This window comes from Camelus bactrianus, chromosome 1 (genome assembly GCF_048773025.1).
Source record: "Camelus bactrianus isolate YW-2024 breed Bactrian camel chromosome 1, ASM4877302v1, whole genome shotgun sequence".
Taxonomy (NCBI): domain Eukaryota; kingdom Metazoa; phylum Chordata; class Mammalia; order Artiodactyla; family Camelidae; genus Camelus; species Camelus bactrianus.
The window spans coordinates 71,598,678-71,625,145 of record NC_133539.1 but is presented as its reverse complement, the minus strand read 5'-3'; the positions used below and the strand labels follow the sequence as shown (position 1 = coordinate 71,625,145).

The 26,468-nt window shown below is 37.3% G+C and overlaps 1 protein-coding gene across 7 annotated transcripts in view; it reads left to right on the top strand.

The window, feature by feature from the left end:
- The window catches only part of YEATS2 (YEATS domain containing 2), a 92,324-nt gene that overhangs the window by 58,591 nt on the left and 7,265 nt on the right, over positions 1-26,468 (top strand). For 4 of the 7 annotated variants that reach the window (XM_074366995.1, XM_074367019.1, XM_074367017.1 and 1 more), the window contains exons 16-26: positions 2,200-2,458; positions 4,601-4,762; positions 7,286-7,458; positions 8,242-8,400; positions 11,228-11,404; positions 13,475-13,661; positions 18,360-18,488; positions 18,996-19,094; positions 23,319-23,421; positions 24,300-24,373; positions 25,817-25,896. In XM_074366995.1, coding sequence (XP_074223096.1) covers positions 2,200-2,458; positions 4,601-4,762; positions 7,286-7,458; positions 8,242-8,400; positions 11,228-11,404; positions 13,475-13,661; positions 18,360-18,488; positions 18,996-19,094; positions 23,319-23,421; positions 24,300-24,373; positions 25,817-25,896 — 1,602 coding nt within the window. The remainder of the gene's footprint in view (positions 1-2,199; positions 2,459-4,600; positions 4,763-7,285; positions 7,459-8,241; positions 8,401-11,227; positions 11,405-13,474; positions 13,662-18,359; positions 18,489-18,995; positions 19,095-23,318; positions 23,422-24,299; positions 24,374-25,816; positions 25,897-26,468) is intronic. The other 3 variants (XM_074367043.1, XM_074367037.1, XM_074367027.1) reach the window with 1 other exon arrangement.

Below are 26,468 nucleotides of genomic sequence, written 5' to 3'. Positions count from 1 at the left end.
TATAATTTAGTAATTATTTAACTTATAAATCACATTCATTAGTCACATATGGTTTATCATTTTGTTCTACTTCTACTTTTTAAGTACTGTTACTTTTTAATTTGGAAAGATTCTAAAATTTAGGTAAAATTCAGAGAATAATATAATCAATACCCATATATCCCCCACCCTCAATTAACATGTTCATATTTACTTCAAATCATTTTTTTAATCCAAGTAAAATGTGACTGGTAAAGTTGAAGCCCACTTTGTTCTTCCTCAAAGCAACAGTGTCATGAATTTGGATGTGTGGCTTTCTAGACTGTACTTTTACTATATAAGTGCATAGCCATAAGTCACATGTAACGCTCTTTGTGTGTTTTGAAGATTTACATTAAAAATATTTATATTTTTCTGCAATTCCCCTTTCACTCAATATTTGTACTTTCAAAGCCTATTGAAGCTGATATATATATACACACATATACATATATATGGTTCCAATTTTTTCATTTTTACTAATGTGTGCCATTCCATTGTCTTATACCACAGTTTATCCATTCCTCTATAGACATTAAGTATGTTGTTACATGTTGTAAACATTAAGATTGTTTATAATTTTTTGTAATTACAAGTAATGCTACCTTGGACATTCTGTATTTATTTTTTTGTTTGTTTATTTGGGGAGAGGTAATTAGGCTTGTTTGTTTGTTTTTTAATGGAGGTACTGGGGATTGAACCCAGGACCTTGTGCATGCTAAGCACACACTTTACCACTGAGCTATCCCCTCTCCCCTGACATTCTGTGTTTATTCCCTTGAGCATATGCCTGAGATTTCTCTGGGATATATTCCTAAAAGTAAAATTGCTTACAGCAATGGGGTGTGTGATTCTCAATTTTAGTAGATATCCCAGTACCTCTCTGGAATGGCTGTTCAAATTTACCTTTCTACCAGTAGTGAACAGAAGGTCCTGTTTCCCCATTTCCTCTTGCCAGTTCTTGGTTTTGATCAGGCTTTAAAATTTTCCCCTCCCATGTGATGGCTGAAAAAGTATGTCCTACTTGATCTTTTTTGCCTTTGGAAGACACATCTTTTGCCATTTGTATAACCATAAAAGTCTTTTTATCTAGTTTCTGGTGAGAAGTTCTTTTTACAGAATAAAAATTTTGGGAGTGGGAAACGCTGCCCCAGTTTGACATTAATTACATTGTTTCTTCTAATTGAGCATCCTACTGTTGACTTTGTTTTAAAAGAGCTCCATAGAATTTTTTTCTTGAAAGAGTTCACTTTACAGTATTTTTAGAACCAGATATTTCTAACTTTCATAATTTGGGTGCTAGGATTTTTAAAATTTCAGTTAAATATTCTTCTAACTTTCACTTTTTCTTTTTGTACCAAATGTCTGCCTTCAAGAAAAGGGAGATTAGAAGGGTATAGAAAAAGATCACTTTTCTTAAAAATCAGTTGGAAGAGGTGTGACTTGTTATACTATATAGTAAGTGGTGTGAATTCTTAGAAGTTCTAGAGATAAATAATTGCTTTGAATGGGGATAATGTAGAAGGGATTACTGAAGGGGTGGTATTTAAAAGTATGGTAGAGTTTATAGTTCATGTATGAGAGTGTTTATTGCATACTTTTGCATAATCTGAAGTTTAAAACTACCTACTATATCCATACGGTAGTGAAATGTTTACATAGATTATGGTATATCTATTTTACTGCATTATTTTTTGGTCATTTGAAAATGTTTTTGAAAAAATGCTAACATTGGAAATACTTGTAATATGTTTTATTTTTAAAATTACAAAACTATGCATAATTCTAATCTTTGTTTTAAAATGTACATTAAAAAAGAATAAATACTACATTAAGAATATTAAGCAATTATTTCTGGATGAGTAGAATTTTTTCTTTATATTTCTTTATTTCCTAAGTCTTCTATAAAAAACACATACTACTTTTTATCATTAAAATAAATTATAGATACTAGCTGGGTTTAAGACAAAAGCTGTAACTTTTTATTGTAATAGTATCTGAAATGTAAGAAATATTGCTGTTTACATCTATCATGGGTAGTGTTCCTAGATGATTGAATTAGACTCAATATATTATATCTAGGACTTTGTTCTTTGCTGGAACAGAGTGACCATGCTGTTTTAAGAGCTCTCAAAGGGCTGGGATAAGAAACACTGCTGGATTCTCTTCTTTTTTGAACAGGTTGTTGGAGTGCCAGTTGGATCTACTCTACCTTCAACAGTGAAGCAGGCTGTGGCCATCAGTGGTGGCCAGATCCTTGTAGCCAAGGCCAGCTCATCTGTCGCCAAAGCAGTTGGTCCAAAGCAAGTTGTGACCCAAGGAGTTGCCAAGGCAATTGTGAGTGGAGGTGGAGGAACAATTGTCGCTCAGCCAGTGCAGACTTTAACCAAGGCTCAGGTCACTGCTGCTGGCCCTCAGAAGAGTGGGTCCCAGGGTTCAGGTAACTGATACTAACTGGGGGCTCTTTTAGCAGCAGCCCCTTCCAGAATGCTCTGTGCTAGTGATTGTATTTGCTAGTTGGTTCTGTCTAGGAAAACCTAGTAGGTTGACGTTATAAGGAGTATATAAAAACATGTTGATCTTTTTCATGTAATGTTTTACATAGAGGTCTGTAAGGATTTTGCTTTAAGTGTGTGTGTGTGTGTGTGTGTGTGTGTGTGTGTGCGTTTTAAAAAGAATAGTAAAAATAAGAGGTACTTCTTAATACTGCCTTTTAAGTCTGAAGAATTCTCATTTGTCCTCATTTCTGTTTTGGATTATATATGACTTAAAATCTTGGTATGGTCATTTGCCAGCAGCATTTTAAGATACTTGATTAATGCATTCTCTACTAAATGAAAGTTTAAACACTTTGTATTTTAGTCCTTGATGTACTGTTTCGGCGAGGGCATGAAAAAAATATACCTGAGCCATTAGATATTTAATAATTTTAAAGAACCTGAAGAATTATTGCAGTGAGTTGGAAGGATCGAAGGTAGTAGATGTCCAAAATAAATATTTCAGAGATCAAGAATTGCTGGTGATGACAAAGTTCATTTGTGGCATTAAAAATGTGAGATGGATTGGAAGAAATGATCTTTGGAGTTTGGAAGATCAAGCAGCTGAGAAGCCAGAGAATTAAATAAGTTGTCTACAGTGCTGTCACTGAGAAGGACAGTCTTTAGAATAGAGAGCAAGACTTTGAGTCAGGAGTCTGTCTTTATCAACTGAGGGGAAGTGGCTTGGGAGTTCAGTAAATGAGAGCAGAAAAGAGAGGGTAGGATGGTATAGCCAAATATGAGCCTCAAAAGAGCCAGGGCTTTTTTTCTGGAGTGAGGTGTGATAATGGTCTGAAAGCTAAACTGGGGAGCAGGAAGGCTCCTCTCCTGGCCCTGGCCCTAAGATATTGAGGTAAGATAGAAAATAGCCCCTAGCTAAGGGGCTACTGGGAAAGTCTTATCTTCAAAGGACTAACAGATTTAATTACCACAAAAAGAGATAGTGTTCAAGGAGGTTGAGGTTCTGGAGGGCGAAATGATCACAGCAGGAATTCCTAGGGGGCGTGGTGAAAGTGAGGGAAGGAGGAAGGGATGAGGAGGTGTGTTCAGATCAGGGACTGTTAGCCTTGTGGAGATGGGACTCCCAGTAGTGGGTGGCAGAGAGGTTTGTACTTCTGGTGTGGCTGCGATGCACAGTAGGGTACTGTGGGATTAGTTCTGGTCATAATGGAAAGGGATGGCACTCAGGTTAGTGTGAGTCCCTGATATCTGGGGTCAGCTTCAGGCTTCCTGCTTCCCAAAACTTTGCACAGATAATGCACATATAGTCCAGCAGGTGGGAGGGGGCTGAGAGTCCTGTCCATGGCAACTCACGTGGTTCTAATAGGCTTCATTTCATGGAGATTTGAATTCACAGTAACTGCACAAAGTTCTCATGTTTAGAGGTTTTATAGCCATGTGCATCGAGAAGTAAATTCTAAGGGGTGGGCACATACTCTTTGACATAGGTGAGACCTTAAAAGATGAATTACAGTTTCATGGTATATGTGCCACTTGTTGATGCTAGCATTTTTTAGTTCTTAGAAAGTGAGGGAGGCTAGAAGTCTTATTTTGAATCAGTAGATTCATCGATTATTGGAAATTGACCATAAAGGAGCTTTAAATAAATGGGAGGGAAACATGTATTTATCCATAGAGAGGGTGATTATTTCATTGATTGTCTAAACCACAGTCCTTTTGAGAGTAAAAAGAGTCACTATTAATAATTACAATGGGGCATAGGTATAAATTGTAACTGTTTGGGGCGAACCAGGACATATGGTTATCCTATTTATATACAGATATAAATTTCTTCATAGTTTGTAGCAGGTTCTTCTAGTATGTAAAATTTTAAATTAGCAAGGTGATTTAGAGTATCAGCCTTTAAAGCCTAGTGCATCTAGGAAGCAAACTTTACAGTCTATTATATGCTAGTATTTTTGAAAAAGTATTTTATTATTTTGTGTGTGTTTTATTTTAGAGATAGCATTGCCCTCAGTTTCAACTTATCTTACAGTTTTTCTTCTTCTTCTTTATTTTTTCCTTTATTCCCTTTATCATTTTAGTAATGGCAACATTGCAGCTACCAGCCACTAATTTGGCCAACCTGGCGAATTTGCCTCCTGGCACTAAACTCTACCTTACTACAAACAGCAAGAACCCTTCAGGAAAAGGAAAACTGCTGCTGATCCCTCAAGGCGCCATTCTGCGGGCTACCAACAATGCTAGTTAGTCCATCATTAAATCTTTTGGTTCTTGGGTCTCTGGGTATGTTCATCTCTTCCACCTGATGGGCAGTTCTTACCTGTTTCAGGAAGCATTTTCATAGATATTTCATGGTATAATGGTAGCATTTGCCCAAATGGATTTAAAACATACACATTATTTAAAACCACTTCTAGTTAAATTATCATAGTCTTAGGAGAGGTGTGGCTTTTGAGGCTGTGTTGGGAGAAAGCTGTCTGTGTGAGCTGGAAATAAAAAGGAGTTCTGCGTTTCAGTGGAAACTGGGGACACCTGGGGAGAAGGTGGCTGGATGCCTATTTTTATTTTGAAGGAGATGGGAATAGGGTTGGAATCAAGTGTCTCTGCTTGCCATTATTTAGATGTGCGTCTTTCATTTGCTAGGTTTGAAGATGGCAAGAGAAATATATGCTCAGCCTTCGTGTAGTGTATTTAAAGCCCCAAGGAAATTAGGTGGTTTATCTAGACTTATCCAAACTTTTGCTTTGACATATAGACAGAAACAGTTTGGGTAGTGTTGAAAAGGAAAGGGTAAGAGGAATTATTTCCATCTGAATCAGGAGTATAATTGATACAGCAGTCAGGTTCATTAGAAATTAGCCACTCTTATGTATGACTGAAAAAATGTGCTGTGCACTAGAAATCGACACAACATTGTAAACTGACTATAACTCAATAAAATAAAATTAAAAAAAAAAAAGAAATTAGCCACTCTTGCCAAAACACAGTTGCAGTTGTAACTGAACAAGGGCTCATGTGCCCATGGAACAGAAAGCCAATTTCTTTCTTTTTTTTTTTTTTTATTGAGATATAGTCAGTTTACAATGTTGTGTCAGTTTCTGGTATACAGCACAATTCTTCAGTCATACTTGAATATACATATACATTCTTTTTCACTGTGACCTACTACAAGTTATTGAATGTATTTCCCTGTGCTATACAGTATAAACTTGTTTATCTATTTTATATATACCAGTCAGTATCTGCAAATCTTGAACTCCCAATTTATCCTTTCCCACCCCTCTGCCCGCTGGCAACCACAAATCTGTATTCTATGTCTGTGAGTCTCTTTCTATTTTATATATAAGTTCATTTGTCTTTTTTTTTTTAAGATTCCACCTATGAGTGATAATCATACGGTATTTTTCTTTCTCTTTCTGGCTTACTTCACTTAAAATGACATTCTCCAGGGACATCCATGTTGCTGCAAATGGCATTATTCTATGGCTGAGTAGTATTCCATTGTATAAATATACCACAGCTTTTTTATCCAGTTACCTGTCGATGGACATTTAGGTTGTCTCTATGTCTTGGGCCAATTTCTGACAGTGGGAGTTTGCAGCAAAGTAAGGGTTTATTGCAGGACACGAAGCAAGGGAGTGGGAGATAAGCCTCAGATCAACTCCAGCTTGGTCTTTCAGTTAGGGGTATTTTGAAGGGGAAGAACAAAGAAACTAGGATTAGTCATCATCCTGTGACATTTCTTAATCATAGTTTCAGGAGTCAGGATGTCTCTGGTTTATGATTCTCTGACCAGGTGTGGTCCATGGTTCAAGGGTCTGTTTAGCTCATCTTGCCTTGGAGAAACAATAGCAATGTTATCGACAATAGCAGTTTTAGTACATTAATGTAAACAACAGCAATTTTAGTCATCTGACTCTGGTTGACTAATGTTCATTTAGTACAGGTCAGAGGGGACAGGAAAGGGAATAAAGTTTTGGATAGAGAGATTGCTAAAACTTGGCAGGGGAACTTGGTTTTACAGGGACTCTGTTTCAAAAGCTAGTCACCATGTTGTTTACGGACTATAATGGGTGATTTCCACACTTTCCCTCAGGTATTTTTTCCTCATACCTGAGCAGTGGTGTGCCAGAAATTTAGGTATGTAAGACAAAGACAATATAAGTATTCCAAAATTCATCCAGAGAGCTACTTAGATTTTAGTTTATGTATGTCACCAAAAAAGCAAAGGAAGGGTCCAAAGGTTTTAAAGTGGAATTTGAAAAGTGAAGAAGAATGGGACCCTGGAGTTAATATAAATACGAAGAAAGTCTTAGTTTTTTCCAGAGCACAGGGAGACAGAAAAGAGAGAGTACTGTAAGATTACTCTAAATTCAGTAGTTTCAGTGAAATTGAATCAGATGCCAAAAAGTTTGGGAGCATTTCTCTGAGCATTTTAAATGTTGATTAAAATCAACACTTGATTAGAAAATGTATCGACTCTCTCTTGATGTCCTACAGTTAAGCCAAAACACTTGTCAAAGATAAGTTCTTCATTATAGTACTCAGAGCTGAACTAGTCAACTGTCATTTAGTCGAAAGTAAATACATTTCAGTCTTCGGCACTAGGAAGTCCTCTCTCGTCACAAACCAGGTGTAGTACAAAAAAGGAGGAAAAGAAAGGGAAGGGATGGTGCTGTGAAGGAAACATCTCTCTGGACTCATCTGTCTTTTCAGTTAAGTCTTAATACTTTTAATGATGGTGCTGTCATTCGTTGTATTTTCAGACCTCCAGTCTGGTTCAGCTGCCAGTGGTGGAGGAGGCAGTGGTGGTGGTGGCGGCAGTGGTGGTGGCAGTGGAGGAGGAGGAGGAACAGGAGGAGCCCAAAGCCCTGCTGGCCCTGGGGGGATATCCCAGCACCTGACATACACATCTTACATCCTCAAGCAGACCCCTCAGGTCTGGTCATTTGTGACTGGTATCGTTTAAATCATTTAGTTATTTAATAACTGCCTTGAATTATGGTGGATTTACCTTTACATCTCTAGGATCAGGGGGTCAGTACTAACATTTGAACCATGTTAGAAATCTGTATTATTCTGGCCTTGCTTTGTTTTGAGAGAAAAGCAAGGAGACTGGAGATTCAGAAAGACTTACGTAACTCATCAAAGATTTCTCTGCTAAGCTAGTGATAGGGTTTTTTAAACAGATCTTTCTGAGAGATTTTTGCTATGCTGTTGCCTTTCATGGATTTGAAATAGTGTTAATGTGCTGGTGAAAGTTTCCTCCTAGACAGAAGTAACCACAGAGATAGTATCAAGTTATGGTATTTGGAGGTAGGTTGGATTCAAGGTTAGGAACAGGTTTCTGCCTTCTTTCCCCTGGTCGCTAGAGTCTTAGCTCCTTTCTAAGGAAGGTAATGGAATTTTGGTTCCAGATGTTCTTAGTGAGAAGAGTGGATAGTTATCAGTCTGAAAGATTAAATCCAGCTATGAGGACTAGATTGTAAAATTTGAGTTTCTAACAGCCTGCTCTGTAACAACAGTGCAAAGTTTGAGAAGTGGGGGTATAACTATGAGTAGTGACACTAAGAGCAGAGCTGTTCTCTTCCATTATTTTCATTGAGTTGCAGAGTTGAAGGGGAGGATTTTAACATGTAATATGGGACCTTGTGATTTAGAGGATCAGAACAAGTCATTTGAACTTAACAAACTACTAATTAGGTCTTTGTTTGTAACTTAGGGCACTTTTTTAGTTGGCCAGCCATCACCCCAAACATCTGGAAAACAGGTGACTACGGGGTCAGTGGTCCAAGGAGCACTGGGAGTCGGCACGTCATCTGGACAAGGACAGCAAACATTAAAAGTCATATCTGGACAAAAAACTACTTTGTTTACCCAGGTAAATACATACAAACACACACACACACACACACACCCAAGTATGTGGTAGTTATGGCATTATTTAAATATTTATAGCTTATCTCTTTCCAAAAAGAAATTATGGTTACATAAGAAAATAAGCAATAAAATAGTATAGAAAAATAAGAATAAAATCTTAAGATTTGGGAAAATACAAGTAGAATGAGAAGTTAAGACCAGAAAGTTATTTAGGTGTGCAAACAGTAATGCCCTATATATTTAATAAAATTTGCCAAAGCAAAATGAGAAGAATGATCATTTATAAAATTTGTACTATTTGTGAGAGGAAAAAAAATAACTGCATAATATTTTCTTAGGAGAAACAAAGATTTTCTTGACACTTCATTCTAAAAAGTCTCTGGAGGGACTTCATATAGGAGATTCTGAATAATGTAATAGGTGATTTCAGTCACAGTATCCATATACTAAGTAAATGTTTACTATTTCTACAGCTTCTTTAGTATAAGCCAAAGAATAATGATGGGGAATTTCAACTAGGTTGTGAAGAATATCATAATCATCTTTAGGAGAATCTATAGCTAAATCTCAAAAACTTGCCAAATGAAACAAACAAGGTATAGAAGGTTAAGATAGTATGATACCGTTATCAACAAACTACACTTTTTATGGCTATATGTAGATCAGCAGTTCTCAAAACATGAGTGAATATTAGATTTTTGTCTAAAGCTTTTTCTGTGTCTGTTGAGAGGATCATACGGTATTTTTTTTGGTTAATATGGTGAATTACATTGAATTTTTAAAATGTTAAACCAACCCTGCATTCCTGGAATAAACTCTTATTTGGTTGTGATATGTTATTCTCTTTTAATGTATTATTGGATTTAATTTGGTAAAATTTTGTTTAGAATTTTTGCAAGGGATATTATATGGTCAGTAGTTTTCTTTGTAATTTCTGTCTGGTTTTGGTATCAGAGTAATTCTGGCCTCAAAATGAATTGGAAACTTTTCCATCTTCACTTTTTTGAAAAGAGTTTATGTCGACTTGGTATTATTTCTTCCTTAACTATTTAGAGAACACCAGTGAAGCCATAATGGCCTGGAGTTTTCCTAATTGGGAAGGTCTTTAATTACAGTTTCAATTTATTTCATAGATACAGGACTATTCAGGTTATTTATTTTGTCTTGAGGGAGATTTGGTAGTTCATATCTTTGAAGGAATATGTTCATTACAGGTAAGTCAAATTTCTTGGCATAAACTTATACATAATTTTCTCTTATTAATTATTAATATTCCCTTTTAATGTCTGTAGAATCTTTAGTGATGTCCCCTTTTTCATCCTTGATTTTGGTAATTATGTGTCTTCTCTTTTTTCCTTGATCAGCCTAGCTAGAGGTTTATCAGTTTTTATTGATCTTTTCAAATTAACCAGCATTTGGTTTCCTTCAGTACGAATTTCCCCTTGGTCAAATGCTCTTAGCTATTTCAAACAGGTATAAGGCCTCACAATTCTTTAGGTAGTTCTTTAAAATCTTAGCCAATATTCCCAACCTACTTATGTTGCAGCCAGAGCAGTGACTTACTTTCTGTGCTGCCATAGCTGAGACATTTACTGTTGCCTTTTAAGGTAAAATTTATATAGAATAATGCACAGATTAGAAGTGGATTGCTCAATGAGTCTTGACAAATATATATGCTCATGCAAGCACTATCCCAGTCAAGGTATAGAACATTTCCATCACTCTAAAACATACCTTCATTTCTCTTTCCAGTTTTTTTCTGTCACCATTTTTCTGTTTCTGTAACCAAGATTAGCTTTTGTCTGTTCTAGGTCTCTATCAATAAAATTATATAGTATATAACCTTTTATGTTAACTTCTGTTGTTGAACATGTTTTTGAGATTTTTCCGTATGTGTATCAATTGTTTATTCTTTTTTATTCTTGAGTAATGTTTTGTTGTATGACTATTCTTTTGATGGACACTTGGGGATTTCAGTTTTCGACTTATGAAAGATGCTGTTATGAACATTCTTGTATAAATTGTACAGTAGAATAGCTAGGTCATAGGGTAAGTGTATGTTTATAAGCAACTTTATAAGAAACTGACAAATGATTTTGCTAAGTGGTGGTACCATTGATTCTCCCTTAAGTAATGTGGGAGAGTTCCAGTTACTGTATATCCTTACCAACGTGGAGGGTCATCATTCTTTTTAATTCTAACCATGTTTGTGAGTATGAAGTGATACCTCATTGTGGTTTTAATTTGCATGAGACACCAATACAAATTAATGCCATGGCTTCTACTGGATTCTAATCGTGACTTCTCATGCAATAGAGTGCCAGCCTGCAAAGCCAAAAATGCTTACTCGTGCCATTTACAGAAAAAGTTTGCTGTGCCTTGACTTAGACCACTAAAATATAATTTGTTAAATGGTTCTCTGGTACTAAAATGCTAAACCTGTACTACTAGCCTAAAGCACCATTAACTTACCATTTAAATCTGGCCCTTGGTTAGGTTTTCATGTCTAAAGATTATGTGTACATTTAAAAGCACTTTGGACTCAGTTATTGTAATAACAAATGCTTGGTATCTTTGAAGACATAACTGCCAAATAGTGACTTGCAAATGCATTCATTTGCTTATTCTACATCATGGGTAAAGGAACATTTGTATTAAAAAGTCATAAACTTGAGAGCTTGTTGGAAAGTGCACAAATACTTCATATAGTTTCATTTAGCAAGACTGTTTTGGGGGATGCTCTGTTTGGGGGGCATATATAGGTAAGTAATGAATTTTGCTTATTAGCCTGGGTAACATTATTACTCCAACCCATTTTGTTTCTGCAGGCAGCCGCTGGGGGACAGGCATCTCTGATGAAAATATCTGATAGCACATTAAAGTCTGTGCCAGCCACCTCACAGCTCTCAAAGCCTGGAACCACAATGCTGAGAGTAGCAGGAGGGGTTATCACAACTGCCACTTCCCCAGCTGTGGCCCTCTCAGCAAATGGTCCTGCCCAACAGGTGAGAAGTAGCATGATAGTAGAAAATCATATTGGGGCATAAAAGTAGTGAAAAGCTAATATTCAGCAGGCACACTTAACGTTGGGCCATATTGCTCTTTTTTAAAAAAATTGAAATTAATTCACATACCATAAAATTCACCAGGTTAAAGTGTACAGTTCAGTGGGTTTTGTCATATTCTCAAAGTTGTGCAACCATCACCACTATATAATTCTTGAATTTTTTTTTAATCCAAAAAGAAACTCAGTACCCAATAGTGGTCACTCCCCATTCCCTTCCTCCCTCCCCCCATCTTAGGTAACTGCTAATCTACTTTCTTGTGACTGGCTGCTTCTGCCACAGTATTTATATTTAATACAATATTTTCAAGGTTCATCCACGTTGTAGCATATATCAGTACTTCATTCCTTTTTATAGCTGAATGATAAGTCAGTGTTATGGATATACCACATTTTGTTTATCCATTCATCAATTGATGGACTTTTGGGTAATTTCCCCCTTTTGACTATAATGATTAATGCTGCAGTGAACATTTATGTACAAGTTTTTGTAAATCGTATGTTTTCATTTTTCTTAGCTATATACCTAGGAAGGAATTGCTGTATCATATAGTAACTACGTTTAACATTTTGAAGACCTGCCAGACTGTTTTCCCAATACACTGCACCATTTTAGATACCCCCTCTCCCTGCCCCAGCAATATGAGGGGTTCCAGTTTTTCCACATCCTTGCTGAACTTGTTCTTGTCCATTTTTGTTGTTGTTATAGCCATTGTGATGGGTGTGGAGTGTTATCTCATTGTGGTTTTGATTTGTGTTTACCTGACAGCTGGTGATATTCAGCATCTTTTCATGTACTTACTGGCTATTTGTATTTCCTCTTTGGAGAAATGTGTATTCAAATCCTTTGCTCATTATTTAGTTGAATTATTTATTGTCTTTTTATTATTGAGTTGTAGGAGTTCTTTATATATTCTAGATAAAAAGTTTCATCAGATTTGCAAAAATTTTCTTCCGCTCTCTGGGTTGTCTTTTCAGTTTGAAACCACAAAACTTTAATTTTGATTAAGTCCAGTTTACCTGTTCTTCTCTCTTTTATTGCTTATGCTTTTGGTGTCACAGCTAAGAAACATTACCTAATCCATAGTTACAAAATTTAAGCCTATGTTTTCTTCGAAGAGTTTTCTAGTTTAGCTCTTACATTTAGGTCTTTGTCCATTTTGAGTTAGCCTTTGTATATGGTGTGAGACAGGAGGCCAAACTTCATTCTTTTGTATGTAGGTACCCAGTTGGCCCAGCAACATTTGTTGAAAAATCTGTTTCCCCTTTAAATTGTCTTGGCATCCCAAGGACTCTTATAATCTGATTTTGCCTAATTCTCAGGCTTCACCTACTGCTTCTCCTCGAATGTCTACTCATACCACTCTACTTTGCAGTTTCTTGAACATGCAGTGTTCTTTCATGCCTCTCTGACTTTCTACTTGCTATTGTACTTCTGCCAAGAAACACCCTTTCATCTCCCCCTTTCCCTGTCTTGAATCTTGAAGATTTCCCCAAAGTGCAGTGTTTTTACATGATGCTTTTCCCTATACTCTCCCCTGCCCATCCCTAGGCTGAAGTAGTACTTGTGCTGCAGCATCCATCACAGCTCAGTCACCCTCTCCTCCTTGAGAGCTTTTGCCTCTGGGCCCTAGCATTTAACACTGTGTCTGTCCAGTAGTAGATATTTGCTGAATAATGTGACAAACTGTAAAATATATACTGAGTTTTTAATAAAGCTCATATTATTCCAGTTTTACATTATGAGATTAAGTCCTCTATGTTTTTGGAGGAGAGGTGTTGAAATATCCTTTTATAAGTGATATAATAGTTGATGAATTATTTTTAATGTGGTAATAACCCTGGTCTGTGAAATCTAAACCACCAAATTAGAGAAGCAGTCTTTAAATGACATGGCATTTGATAGGTAATAACAGCTAATATTTATTGAGTATGCTGTGTGGCATTCACTGTTCTAAGTAAGTTACAGTGCTTTCTTCTTAATTTCTGTTATTTCTGGTCCTGTGGTTAGCAGTCAGAAGGAACGGCTCCCAGTTCATCATCTACTGTAGGTTCTGTAATGAAAACTTCCGGGCAGCAACAAGTGTGTGTCAGCCAGGCCACCATGGGAACCTGCAAGGCTACTGCCCCCTCTGTCATCAGCGCCACATCCCTGGTGTCCACACCAAACCCCATCTCTGGAAAGGCCACAGTATCAGGTCAGTTGTATTATAATGTTATTTGTCTCTCCCTTCTTTGGGCTAGAGTGGTTTTGAAAGATCTTAAACAATATTTTGTGTAATAAATTGTTAAAAGTCATTAACTCAGCAACATTTTCCATATAGCTGCTTTTTAGATAAATTACTCTTTTTTAAAATCTATGTGTAAATTTTTAAGTCTGAAATGTTTTTATGGACTGAATAACAGTTTTTTTGGTCTGTTTGTTTTGGTGGGGGGAGGTAATTAGGTTTTACTTACTTATTTTTAGAGGAGGTACTGGGGATAGAAACCCAGGACCTTGTGTATGCTAAGCATGTACTCTACCACTTGAGCTATACCCTTGCCACACCCCTCCTACGAATAACAGTTTTTAAATGATATAATAAAACATTAGCCATCTAGAATTCTTCTGAGTATTTATCATCAGTTTTGAATGGAACTCATTGTAAAACATCAGACATCTCTTTTTACTTTCATAAACGAAGTATATAAAATATAAATTAACATTGTTGACTCCAGGTCATGATTTTTAACCGTTCTTATTATATTGGGTAGTGTTAGAATGACACACTTGAGGTCGGCTAAGATGTATGCTATCTCTGTGCCTAGCCCAGTGGTCCCAGAAAAGTGTACCTTTTACTTCTTTGGGTTATACAGAGCACAGGTCCTGGAGCCAGATTGCCTAATACCCGTTTCATAAAGTTGAGAGGATTAAATGAGTTAATATATATAAACGCTTAGAATACCATCTAGTATGTTGTATCCTTTATGTGAATAACTGCTGCTGTTACCATTTTAGCGTCATCGTCGTTGTTAGCCACATTCCCTTATCTGCAATTCTAAAATCCAAAAGACTGAAAAACAAAGATTTGTTTGTTGTTGTTTTCCCCCATAACTAATTTTAGGGCAAAGTCTGACCTCTGTTGACTACTTAATATGAATATTCGTGTTTTGCCACAAATATTAATGTGTTTTATTACGTTGTACTGTCCCAGATGCCAGAGACTGATAAAATATGCAGCATTACTTCTCAAACTTTGTTTTTCTGCAATTCGGTATAGACAGATACTTCTGTAAAATACAATACAAATAACAGAGCAAAGTCCTGCTGTTACATAAGTTTTTGAATACTCTTAATGTCTATATTGCCTTGGTGCAGATTAATAACAGTTTACCAACTGGCACTAGTATACAGAAAAAAACTGAGTATCACTAATATATATGTGTGTGTGTGTGTGATACATATGTCATATACATATATGCACACACGCATAAACATATAAGTATGTACACACACACCTTAGTACCTTTGGGTAAAGATTGTGGGTATTCTTATTGTTATTATTATCACTACATTCCTTACATGACCCAAACGAAGTCCCTGTGTTTTGTTTGCCTTTTGGGTAGTTAGAGACCAAAAGATTAAGGCTGATCTGTTTTTCCCATGATTTCCACCTCCCAGTTAAAATCAACCAAGTTTTTTATGGGGAGTGCTTGTTCTCGGCTGACTGACTATTTGGAAGCACTGTGTTAGCCGCACTGGAGTAGAAATTGTAGGAATAGAAGGGATTACTATTATAAGAAATGAATGCCCTCCCTTTTTCTGATTGTCTGATTATGTTTTTTAACATGCAATAAATGAAGTCTCCCTGCTTTAAGTTCTAGTTGCCTGAAACTTTCTGTATATTTTCGTAAGAGAATCAAACTGCTTCCTACTGACCATTAGTTGTGTGTATGTGGATTCTTTTTTTTTTAATTGAGGTATAATATAACCTTTTTCAATTAAATTTTTTGTGTGCATTATAAACTATTTTGAGCAAGGCCATGGTTGTGAGTAGAGCAGAATGAGCTAGAGAAAGAGTACTAGGAGGTGCAATCGGCGTGGTGGGGGTCCAATCATATAAGGCCTTTGTAGGTCATTGTAAGAATATTGATTTTTACTTCAGAGGAAGCTATTGGGGGAATTTTAAGCTAAAGAGTAACATGATCTGCCTTTTAACAGGATCACTGGCTACAGCATTTAGACTAAACTATGGAGTACAAAGTGGAAGCAGGGAGCAGACCAAGAAGTAGACACTAAGAGAGAAAATTTGATGATATATTAGGGGGTCCTGGCAACATCAGACTGAAAGGAGTTCCAGGGAGAAAAAGCAGAAAATAGTGGGAAGGAAATGATCGAAGAAGCAAAACAGTTTATCCCCGAATTGAAGAGCATGAACTTCCAGGTTCAAAAGGCACAGTGTCCAGCACAGTGAGTGTAAGATGGCTCACACGGAGGCTCAATTTGTTTGTGAAATCAGAACACCAGTGACAAAGAGGAGAGCTTAAAAGCTGTCAGAGAGAAAAATAAGCAGAAAAGTTTAGAAATTACATTATCATTGGCCTTCTCAGTAGCATTGCTGGAATCTGGAATACTGTTTTTCAAAGTTCTAGGGAAAAATTCCTTTCAGTCTAGAATTCTATAGAATCTTTACTGAGTGTGAGGGTAGGAATATTTTCTAATAGGCAACTTTTCAAATGTACTTTCTATGACCCTGTCTCAAGACATAACTAAAATACATGTTTCACCGGAGTGAGGAGGTATAGACCAAGAAAGAGGACAAAAATAGGATCACCATAGAAGGAAGGCAAAGGGATTCCTAGGGTGATGGTGAAAGACGCTCCTCGGACAGCTTTGCAGCCAGTCTAGGAAGCAGCAGTCCAAAGTGGAGCAGATCAGAGAGCCCCAGGAAGGATAACTCTTATAAAAGAATGAAACTGTAAATTATTTAGGAGGTTCGACTTTGTGGAGAACTGTATTAAGGGGTGGTTTATACCGTTTTTGAAGGATTTGGGAAGACTTAGTAAGATGTTGAAAGAGAACTAAGCAGATGAAAAAGGAGGAAATTATTAACTCCAGAAAATGAAATGAAATCATAGTATCATGATGGTCTCTGGATTAATAGAGAACAGTATTGGAAGAGAGGGAAGAGAGGATATAAATGTCTTACTTAAAATGCTTATCTACCCTAATAAGTCAGTGTGTAACATCAAAGTGTTACATCAGGATGGACCTGGACATTGTCATTCTAAGTGAAGTAAGCCAGAAAGAGAAAGAAAGATACCATATGATATCACACATATATGGAATCTAAAAAAAAAGAAAAAGAATAAAGAGGACACTATGAACTAATCTACAAAACAGAAACAGACTCCCAGATATAGTAAACAATCTTATGGTTATTGGAGGGAAGGGGTGGGAAGGAGTAAATTTGGGAGTTTGAAATTTGCAAATGTTAACCACTATATACCAAAAAAAGTAGATAAAAAACAAATTTCTTCTGTATAGCACGGGGAATTACAGTCAATATCTCATAGTGGCCGCTGATAAAAAAGAATATGAAAACGAATATACGTATTATTTATATGCATGACTGGGACATTGTGCTATACACAAGAGATCTGACACATTGTAACTGACTATACTTCAGTTAAAAAAAAAAGTTACATCAAAATGAATCAAGGCCTACAGTATACACATTCTTTTAAAAAATGCTGAGATAAATATGAAAAGACCAAAAGGATTAAAAGTGGATGCTACTGGGAAAGTAGATGAGGACAGGGAGTTGGAGCAAAGGATGGCTATTTTTAGTTTTATGCCTTCTAGCACTTTTTTTACTTTTCAACTGATAAAAATAAGAATTTTGATAAAAATAAGAATTTTAAAAATATGAGGAAACCAGGTCATTGTTGTGCTCTCTGAGGGCACATCTCAGTAATTACTACTTGACTGTTCTAACATTCATCTATTACAAAGAAAGATTTTCTTGTTTAAGGCTTTGTTCTTGAAAGTATTTAAGATTATTTCTTTCCTTAGCTCAAACCAACTACATTCCAGTGCCTTAAAGTATCTTTAGCCTCTGATGCTGTTTTTAAGTACTTGAATATTAAAACATGTTTGTGTTGTCTTTACTCTCTGTCATTTTCTTACTGGCTTTCTGAATGCCTAGAATACTTTTGTAATGGAAATGGGAGTATGGAAATTACCTTTAAGGGAAAGTGGGAGAGAATGACCCTTTTTTAGAAAAAAAGGTGGAGAATAGCTGATGTTTGAAAAATAAGGGCTGCACAGAGGTAGAGATTATAAGGCATGGTGAGTGGACAGACTGAAGTATTAGATGCATAGGGATGGTGTGGCGGAGATGTGGATAAATTAGGACCAGATTAAAATGGACTCTGAATCCTTTGACTAATTTTGGAAACATTCTCTGGCAGTCCAGAGCCAGAGAAGGTTTTTAAGTAGGAAAATGACAATTAGCCAAATCAAAGTACAAAATTTTACATCCAGTTTGTACGTATTGCATCTATATACAAAACAAATAAATTGTCACAGGAAATAGACACGGAAAAGAACTACCTCAAAATATTGATACTGGTTGTCTCTGCAGTAAGATTGTGAGTGACTTTTCTCTTATTTTTGCTATTCCAGACATTTTTGTATGACTTTGTTTGCAGGGTAAAACTAAATCATTAGTGTCATATTATAGTTTCATTGAGAAATCTGCATCCATTGCCTCATGCTTCCAGCTCTTTCTTTATTGAAAAGATACCTGTCCTAAGAATGTCCTCCTGTGAGAAAATATAAATGCTAGAGAGGACCAGAACTTTTAAGGAAGCATCTGATCTTCAGCTTGGCCTTATCTTCCGACTTATTTTAGGATTGTTAAAGATTCACTCCAGTCAATCCAATCCCCAGCAGGCTGTCCTGACGATCCCCAGCCAGCTCAAACCTCTCAGTGTAAACACATCTGGAGGTGTGCAGACTATACTGATGCCTGTGAATAAAGGTGAGTGCTTCACCTCTCCCTGGGGTGTGGTTGTCTCTGGGTCTCCCTTGTGGGGAAGTGCGTAGTCCATCAGTTGATGGCTGTCTCTCCCTTGTACAGCTGCCCTTGAGCTGTCACTGTGCTCCCTGGCACCAACTCGAGGACAGAAAGTAAAACCCAAATGATCCATTGGCTTCTAAATAGCTGCCCATTTCTAAAGTTGAGTAGAGGGGCACATTTTAAGCATTTATGAGAATACAGGTTAATTGGGTTTTTATTTTCTTAGTTTAGTGACAAGCCCCCATTTCCATGGTTGAAGGTAACAGCTCAGTTACTCTGGTACTATTAATAAAGAGCCCACCTTGTCAATCAATCACAGTATTTTTAAAAGGACCTTGCCATTTCTATTGCACTGAAATTATTTTTGTGCTAGTAGACTACAGTGGGGCTATGATCTAGGAGTTAGATCATTTTCATTAAAATAATTTCTGTATTTCTTATATCCTCCCCTCTTATTTTGCCTGTTAGTGGTTCAGTCATTTTCTACCAACAAATCACCTGCCATTCTGCCTGTAGCTGCCCCAACTACAGTTGTCCCCAGCTCTGCTCCAGCAACTGTTACAAAAGGTATGTAGGTTCTCACAGTTTATTTGCCCAGAAGGTTTATGCAAAATATTACTGTAATCTGAGTCCCTTGAATTTCAGCATCTGTGAATCAGTCACTTCAAAAATATGTTGAGTGTTTATATGTAGACATTAAGAGAAATACAGAGATGTATAAAGCATCATTTCTGCCCTCCAATAACTTACAATCAGGTTGAAGAGAGTTGTAGTAGACAACAAGCAATGATTGATAAGTGCAGGTTAAGTGATCTGGAAGATGAATGCTCAAATATTTCAATCTAGGATGTCTGGTCAGGGAAGGTGGCAGAATGGAAAGGTTTGGAACTTTGTATGGGACACAGATTATAACCTGGACTTTAAGAGTGAAGCATTTTTAGCTGTGGAGAGGTCAGGGGGCTTGCCAGATTAAGGGAACAGCAGATGCAAAAACTCAGAGGATTTGTTTGGGTGAGTAGACTCAATTAAAGGGACTCATCTGGGGAGTATAGTTGTGCTAAGGCAGCTGTAGGTGGGGCTGGCCATTGGTAGCTGGCTGTGAGGACATTTCTGACTATTGAGTAGATGGAGATAGTGCAGTGGGTTAGAACAACACATTCAGACACCTGTAACATCTACAGTACTGATAGCCACCATGTGTAAGAGCCTAAAATGTCCCAGGCACCATGCTAGCTTCTTTATACATATATCACTAATTACCATAGTACTTCGGGATAGCTATTATGCCCATTTTGCAAATGAAGCAACTGAAGTTTGGAGATATTGAGTCTATACATCCCAAGTCTAGAAAGCTAGAAAGCAGTGCAGTCAGAATTTGAAATACTGTTCTTCAGGCTTTCCAGGATCTCTCATAATAGTCTTGAGAAGAGGTGCATTTGGACCTTACAGCATGGCCATGTAAAGCAGGGGTTGGCTGACTGCAGTCACGCTGCCCATTTTTAAAATAAGGTTTTGTTGGCACATGGCCATGCCCACTCATTTACGTATTGTCCATGGGTGCATTGCAGCCTGGGTTTAGTTCCAGCTGAGACCATATGACCCTCAAAGCCTAAACTATTTACTGATTAGTTCTTTATAGGAGAGTTTGCCAGTCCCTCATTTAAAGATAGCTGATGAAAAAATTGGTATTAATCTGGGCCAGCATTTCTCCTCAGTGGTAGGTGTATTCTTACAGGCCTTCCTCATACAGATTCTGATTCCGTTAATTTTGGACTTGGGTAGAGCATCTCTGTTTTGATTTTAACTGAGGTAAAATTTTATATAGTGAAATTCATAGATACTAAGCGTACCATTTGATGAGTTTTGACAAATGCATAAACCCAAGTAACCAACACCCCATTCAAGCTATAGAAATTCCCATCACCTCGTGCCCCCTTCCAGTCAACTCCTAGTCCCCATAGACTACCACTGGTCTGATTTCTATTAAACTACATTAGTTGTATCTATTTTTTAACTTTATATGAGTGGAAGCACGTGCATTCTTTTTGTGTCTGATTTCATTCACTGACTTAATGTTTTCAGGATTCAGCCGTGTTGTTGCTGAGTAGTATTCCACATTGTAGGGATGGATGGATACACCATAATTTGTTTATCTTTTCTCCTGTTGGTGAACATTAGGGTTGTTTCCAGTTTGGGGCTATGATGTATGTGTTTGAGAGCATATGTTCTCATTTCTTCAATGAGCTGTCCCCACCTGGAAATGCTGATTATATGATTCTGTAATTGTTTGAGTGCCAGATTAAAGTGAGTATACTTGCATCTATAGAACTGGAGTATCTAAACATTTTCTGAGGACTTCCTTCTGTTTCTTGAAGTCTTGGGATCACTGCGAGCTGGGGGAGGATGTATTGCTAGCGGTGAAATTGGCAAGGTCACGCAATACAAGTCAGTGTGCCATCAAAAACCATTGTAATTTCTATATAGAAATTAACTGCTAACAACCTACTAAATATTTCTGAGAGAAATTTTTTAAGTCCTAAATAAGTGGAATGAAATACCATTATAAATATAATCAATTAAAAGTAATTTATTATAAAAATAATAAATTATATTAATTTGCTGAAAGACTTGATATGTTATTAATTCTCTCCCCAGAAATGATGTAGATCCAATATGGTCCCAGTCAGAATCCTTGCAGTGTTAACTTTGTGTGTGTAGAAACTAACAAGCTAAATCTAAAGTATGTATGTGAAATGCAGATGCCTAGAGTAGCTAAGACAGTCTTGAAGAAGAAAAAGCCAGGGGATGGACCACCAGATAGATACACACACACACACACACACACACACACACACACACACACACACACACACACACACACACACTATAAAGCTACTGTAATTGAGCTAGTGTAGTATTGGTTCAAGAATAGACAGAATAATAAAAAAGAAAGCCCAGAAATAGACTCGCACATATATTGTCACCTGATTCATGACAAATTCAGCAGAGAAAGGATGTTCTCTTTACTAAGTAGTGCTGGATTAACTGGATACATTCATTTGGGGAAACAACGAACCTTGGCCCCTACCTTACTCCGTAAACAAAAATTAATTTGAGTTGGATGATAGACTTAAATATGGAAGGTAAAACAATAAAGCTTCTAGAAGAGAGTATGAGAATATCTTTCTGACCTTGGGAAAAGATACTTTGTAAGCAGAACACACAAGAAAACTGGTCATAGAAGAAAAGATTGATAAATTGGACTTTATTAACACTGGGAACATCACTTTATCAGAGGAACAAAATTAAGAGTGAGAGTCAAGCCACATCTGGAGGATATTTGCAACAGATATATCTAACAAGGGAGTCTTGTCCAGAGTATACACAGACCTTCTAAACAATATGAAAAGGACTGACACGAATATTTTTTTTAATAGCAAGAAATGTAAACAGGTACGTCACAGATGTGGATGTTGAAATATCTCATAAGAATATGAAAAGTTGTTCAGCCTCATCAGTCATCGAGAAATGCCAGTTAAAACCATAGTAAGATGCTGTTCTATCACCAAAAGTAAAAGAATCAGCAGTACCAACTATTGGCAAGGTTGTGGGGCACCTGGAGCTCACATACACTGCTCCTGGGACTACAGATTGATATAATCACTTTGGAAATCAGCTTGGCGATTTCTAATAAAGTTAAACATGCATCTGCCCTGTGTTCCAGCAAATGCACTTCTAGGAAACGCATGCATGTGTCCACCCTAAGAATGTCCATTACACTGTTATTTTTAATGGCTAAAAAGATGCTGACACAAAAGAGTATGCACAGTATAATTCCAGTTTTATGAATTTTAAAGTGGACAAAAGATGGTTATCTTGGGCAGGGAGGAACTGCCAGAAGTGTAAGGGAGTCTGGTTGAAGACTGGAAATGCTCAGTATCTTGATTGGAGTGGTGAGTACATGGGTGTATACATAGGTAAAGCTCATTGACCTGTACCCTTAATATTGATGCGTTTTAAGCAACAATAAAGGGGAATATGTACCAGTAGATCTCATTTGTAGGCCAATGTTTATAGGAAACTACTGAAGGACGTTGAGTAGGAAAATAACACTAAAAAGGTCCTTTAGGAAGTTTTTCTGGAGTTCATGTGCTAAATGGGTTGTAAGGGAAGAGACTGAAGCAGGGAAGCTGATGCAGAAGCAGTGAGTGTGTGTCACAGTATTTGGTCAAGGAGGACTGTGGAAGTAAGGGAAGACACATGCTCCTGAGACATTGTGATCTTCCGTCCATAGATTCGGTGATGTTAAAAGCCTCGTGTGATTAGCTCATATTTTCCCAAGCACAACAGGTCTGATTTTTGCTTTCTGCCTTGTGTTTCAGAACGCTAAGATAACACTGAAAGTTGATAAACTTAGCTGGAGAGCTGATATCCAAATGGATATTAGAACTTAGAAGAGGCCTTCGTTGTGTTTTAATGTGGCATTGTTCAAGTGTGTGTGTATGTGTGTGTGAGATCTCACATGGCAGTGTGGTTTGTTAGCCCTTTAAGAAATACCTAAAAAGCCATTTTGTTGCACCGCCTTGTCATGAGACCCAGGCTGACAGTTCTGCCCTTGTCCGTTGATCCTGTGACGGTAGGCGCCATCGCAGCGCCCTGGCCGGGTCCCTGCAGCAGCTGCTGTGGCAGTTTCCTCACTGAGTTCCTATGGAAGAGCTTTTGTTTCTGCCTGCACGTGTCCTTGCATCATTGCGCCATAACAGCTCTCTCATTGTCGCTCTTCCCTCATAGTGAAGACTGAACCGGAAACACCTGGGCCGGGCTGCCTCTCTCAGGATGGTCAGACAGCAGTGAAAACAGAAGAAAGTTCTGAGCTGGGAAACTATGTCATTAAGTAATTATTTCAATCCTTTCTGAGGGAGTTGTGCTTTCAGTGTTTTTATGAAAAGAAACCATACCTGTGACAGCTGCCTATGTGTAGAGTTGTATGTACAGAGTTAAGCCCTCTAATGGGTGGAAACCTTCTGTTCTGTGCGGCGAACAAGTACTACCATGTGCTGCACAGCTCAGGAGTCTTCATTTAACACGTTGGTCACCTCAGAAGCCTCAGGTGGAATTGTAGATCTCCCTCCGTTTGAGCTTGCAACACTTACTCTCTTTGCTGAGTCTTTGGGCATGAAATTCCTCATGATGTAATTATTCAGGTGTGTAAACATGCTGTGCCTGAGTTATCCACACACCTGCCTGATCTTAAATAGCTGCCTTTTCATAGGCCACACATTCAGTGCTGCTTCTAAAAATACTCCCTGAGATTTTCTAATTTCCAAATTGGGAACCCACCTCTGACTGCCTATTTTGAAGTGTCTCAGACTGCTAGGAACAGTGGAAACTTAGCCACATTCACGTGATAGGTGACCCGATGAACTATAATAACCCTGAGATAGGCATTTTATAATAGACTTCTCTGCTCTAGAGGCAATCTCACTGCAAAAAGATTATATGGCTATTTAACTTTAAATTATAGATCAAGTATCTGATTTGCATAATGTCATTCTTGGGGTCTCATTTGTTTACTTAGTCTTGACTTTTTAAGCATTAAATACTCTTCATTTATAAATAAGGCTATGTATGGAAGGAAGCACATGCCAACATAATTGTTTTAATTCCCTTGGAAAGGGGAAATATATACATAAATTCATATACACACACACACACACATAGTTAGAAACTGCTATGTGTATTCACTACCTTAATTTTATTTATTCTTCTCAGGATAGACCATTTGGAGACTATCCAGCAACTCTTAACAGCAGTAGTAAAGAAGATCCCACTAATCACTGCAAAAAGTAAGACAATATGGAATGTATAAATGCATTTTTTTTTAAGCTGTGAACTACTTGGGATATTGAGTCAACTTGAATTACTTGGAATTGTAATTAATACTTAGATGGTAGTTAATCTTAGGTGGTTTTAGCTACAGCTGTAGCTCATTTGCACAGTTTTAGAATTCATGGTATCTTGGTCAGTTGGTTAGTATTTTATTTTCACTGTGATCTGCAGAAGGAATTTTTTACATTTATTATTGTATATAAATCATATATAAATCAATCTATTATGTATATAATTAAAGTAGCATTCCTTTTTAATGTTCATTAATAAGGAAAGAAATTAGCACTTGCCTGCAGTGTGCCAGACTCTTTAGGCTTATTACACTTGCTGTCTTATTTAATCACAGTCTCTCGTGGGATACATGGTGTCATCTCCATTTTACAGATGAGAAAACTGGGGATAAGCAGAGTTGAGTAACTTGCTCAAGATCACTAGCTGGGTCATGAGGCAGGATACAAACCCAGTTTTATTTGATTCCGGAGTTGTTAGTCTTGTCAACACTCATTGTCACTCACTGTGTAGAAATGCACGATTATTAAGACCTCCAGCACTGAAATCTGATCTGTCGCTGCCCGGTGTTAGCAGGACTGAACAGTTTACTTCTCAGCCCCAGTTGCTCTGACAGAATCAACAGCCCTCACCGGGGGCATTACTGATTGCCTGTGGATACTTAGGTGTCTGCTCTTGAGCAAGAACACTGTGAGCATTTAGAGGGAAAGGATGAACCAGATTATCCTTTCACATTCACTATGAAAATGATAGGCCATGTACAGAATACCCTGCTTATTTTTTTCCAGCTGTGATAGCAAAGAAATTATTTGTTTTTTACTTGAAGTTCAGGGGGTCATTTTGAGGTAAAGTAAACAGTGAGTTCAAAGTAAACAGTGATTTTTCTAGCTGAGCAGAAAAAGATTTTTAATCTTTTTTTTTTTTTTTTAAAGAATTCAGATACAAATGCAGAATGTTAGAGCTGAAAGGCAGTTCAGGAACCATCTGTCTCAGTGGTCTCATTTTGCAGATGGGAAAGCTGAAGCTGGGAGAGATTATGTAGGTTTTCCAAGGCTCCTTAGTTAATGACACAGCCAGGGCTAGATCGCAGGTCTCAGGCTCCCAGTGGAGTGCCATCTCCACTCGTTCTAATAGATAATCTACTACCATGAAGCTTTCTTTACCAGGGGAGCTGATTTCCCAAGGACGGGTTTTGTTTTGACTGTACATGAATGAGATGCTTTCTCTTTTAAGGAGAAGCCCTTGTATGTTACATTGCATCTGAACTTGCCCAGTAAGGAACATACCCAGTAAAGAAGTCTAAAGAAACTTTTGGACATGACTCTAGCAAAGAAGATTTCATTTAAATCATAATAACTTCATTCAGAGTTTGCTGAATGTGTTCATTCTAGGTGAAGATGCCAGCTGTTTTTCTGCAAAATCTGTGGAGCAGTATTATGGCTGGAACATTGGGAAAAGGAGAGCTGCTGAGGTAATGCCGCGTCTGCTTCTTTGACCTGTAGGCCACCACTGAGAGCATGTGGGAGAGGATAACTAAAAAACATGTGCATTCTGCATGCATATTTTGTTAAATATTTAATGGTAGAACTTTCTCCTTAGTTAAAAATCTTATTCTTCAAAGACCTGTAGCTAGCCTTTGAAAGGTCTACTTTCTTTTCCTGCAATGGTAAAAATTTCTAAAAATTTTTTTTAGATGATAATATATTAAAATTAAATCAAATAATTATCAAGTACTTACATTGTGGTAGCTACTATGCCAGACCGTGGGGTTATAAGAGGAAATAGCTTGTACAAAGGCGTACTTAGAAAGCTTTGAGAAAGTCAGCGTGATGGGTTTGGGGAAGGCTAGGGAGGAAGGGAAGGTGGGAGGTCATAGGTTGAGACCAGGTGAAAAACCTTATAGGCCAAACCCAAGAATTTCGGTGTTACAAATTTATAAGCATTAGGTAGAAGTTCTTTTACTTGGGGGGAAAAAAAAGAGTAACCCCATGAGATTTTTTTTCCCCTTAGAAAAAAATGATTCTAACAAGTTAGCATGTAATT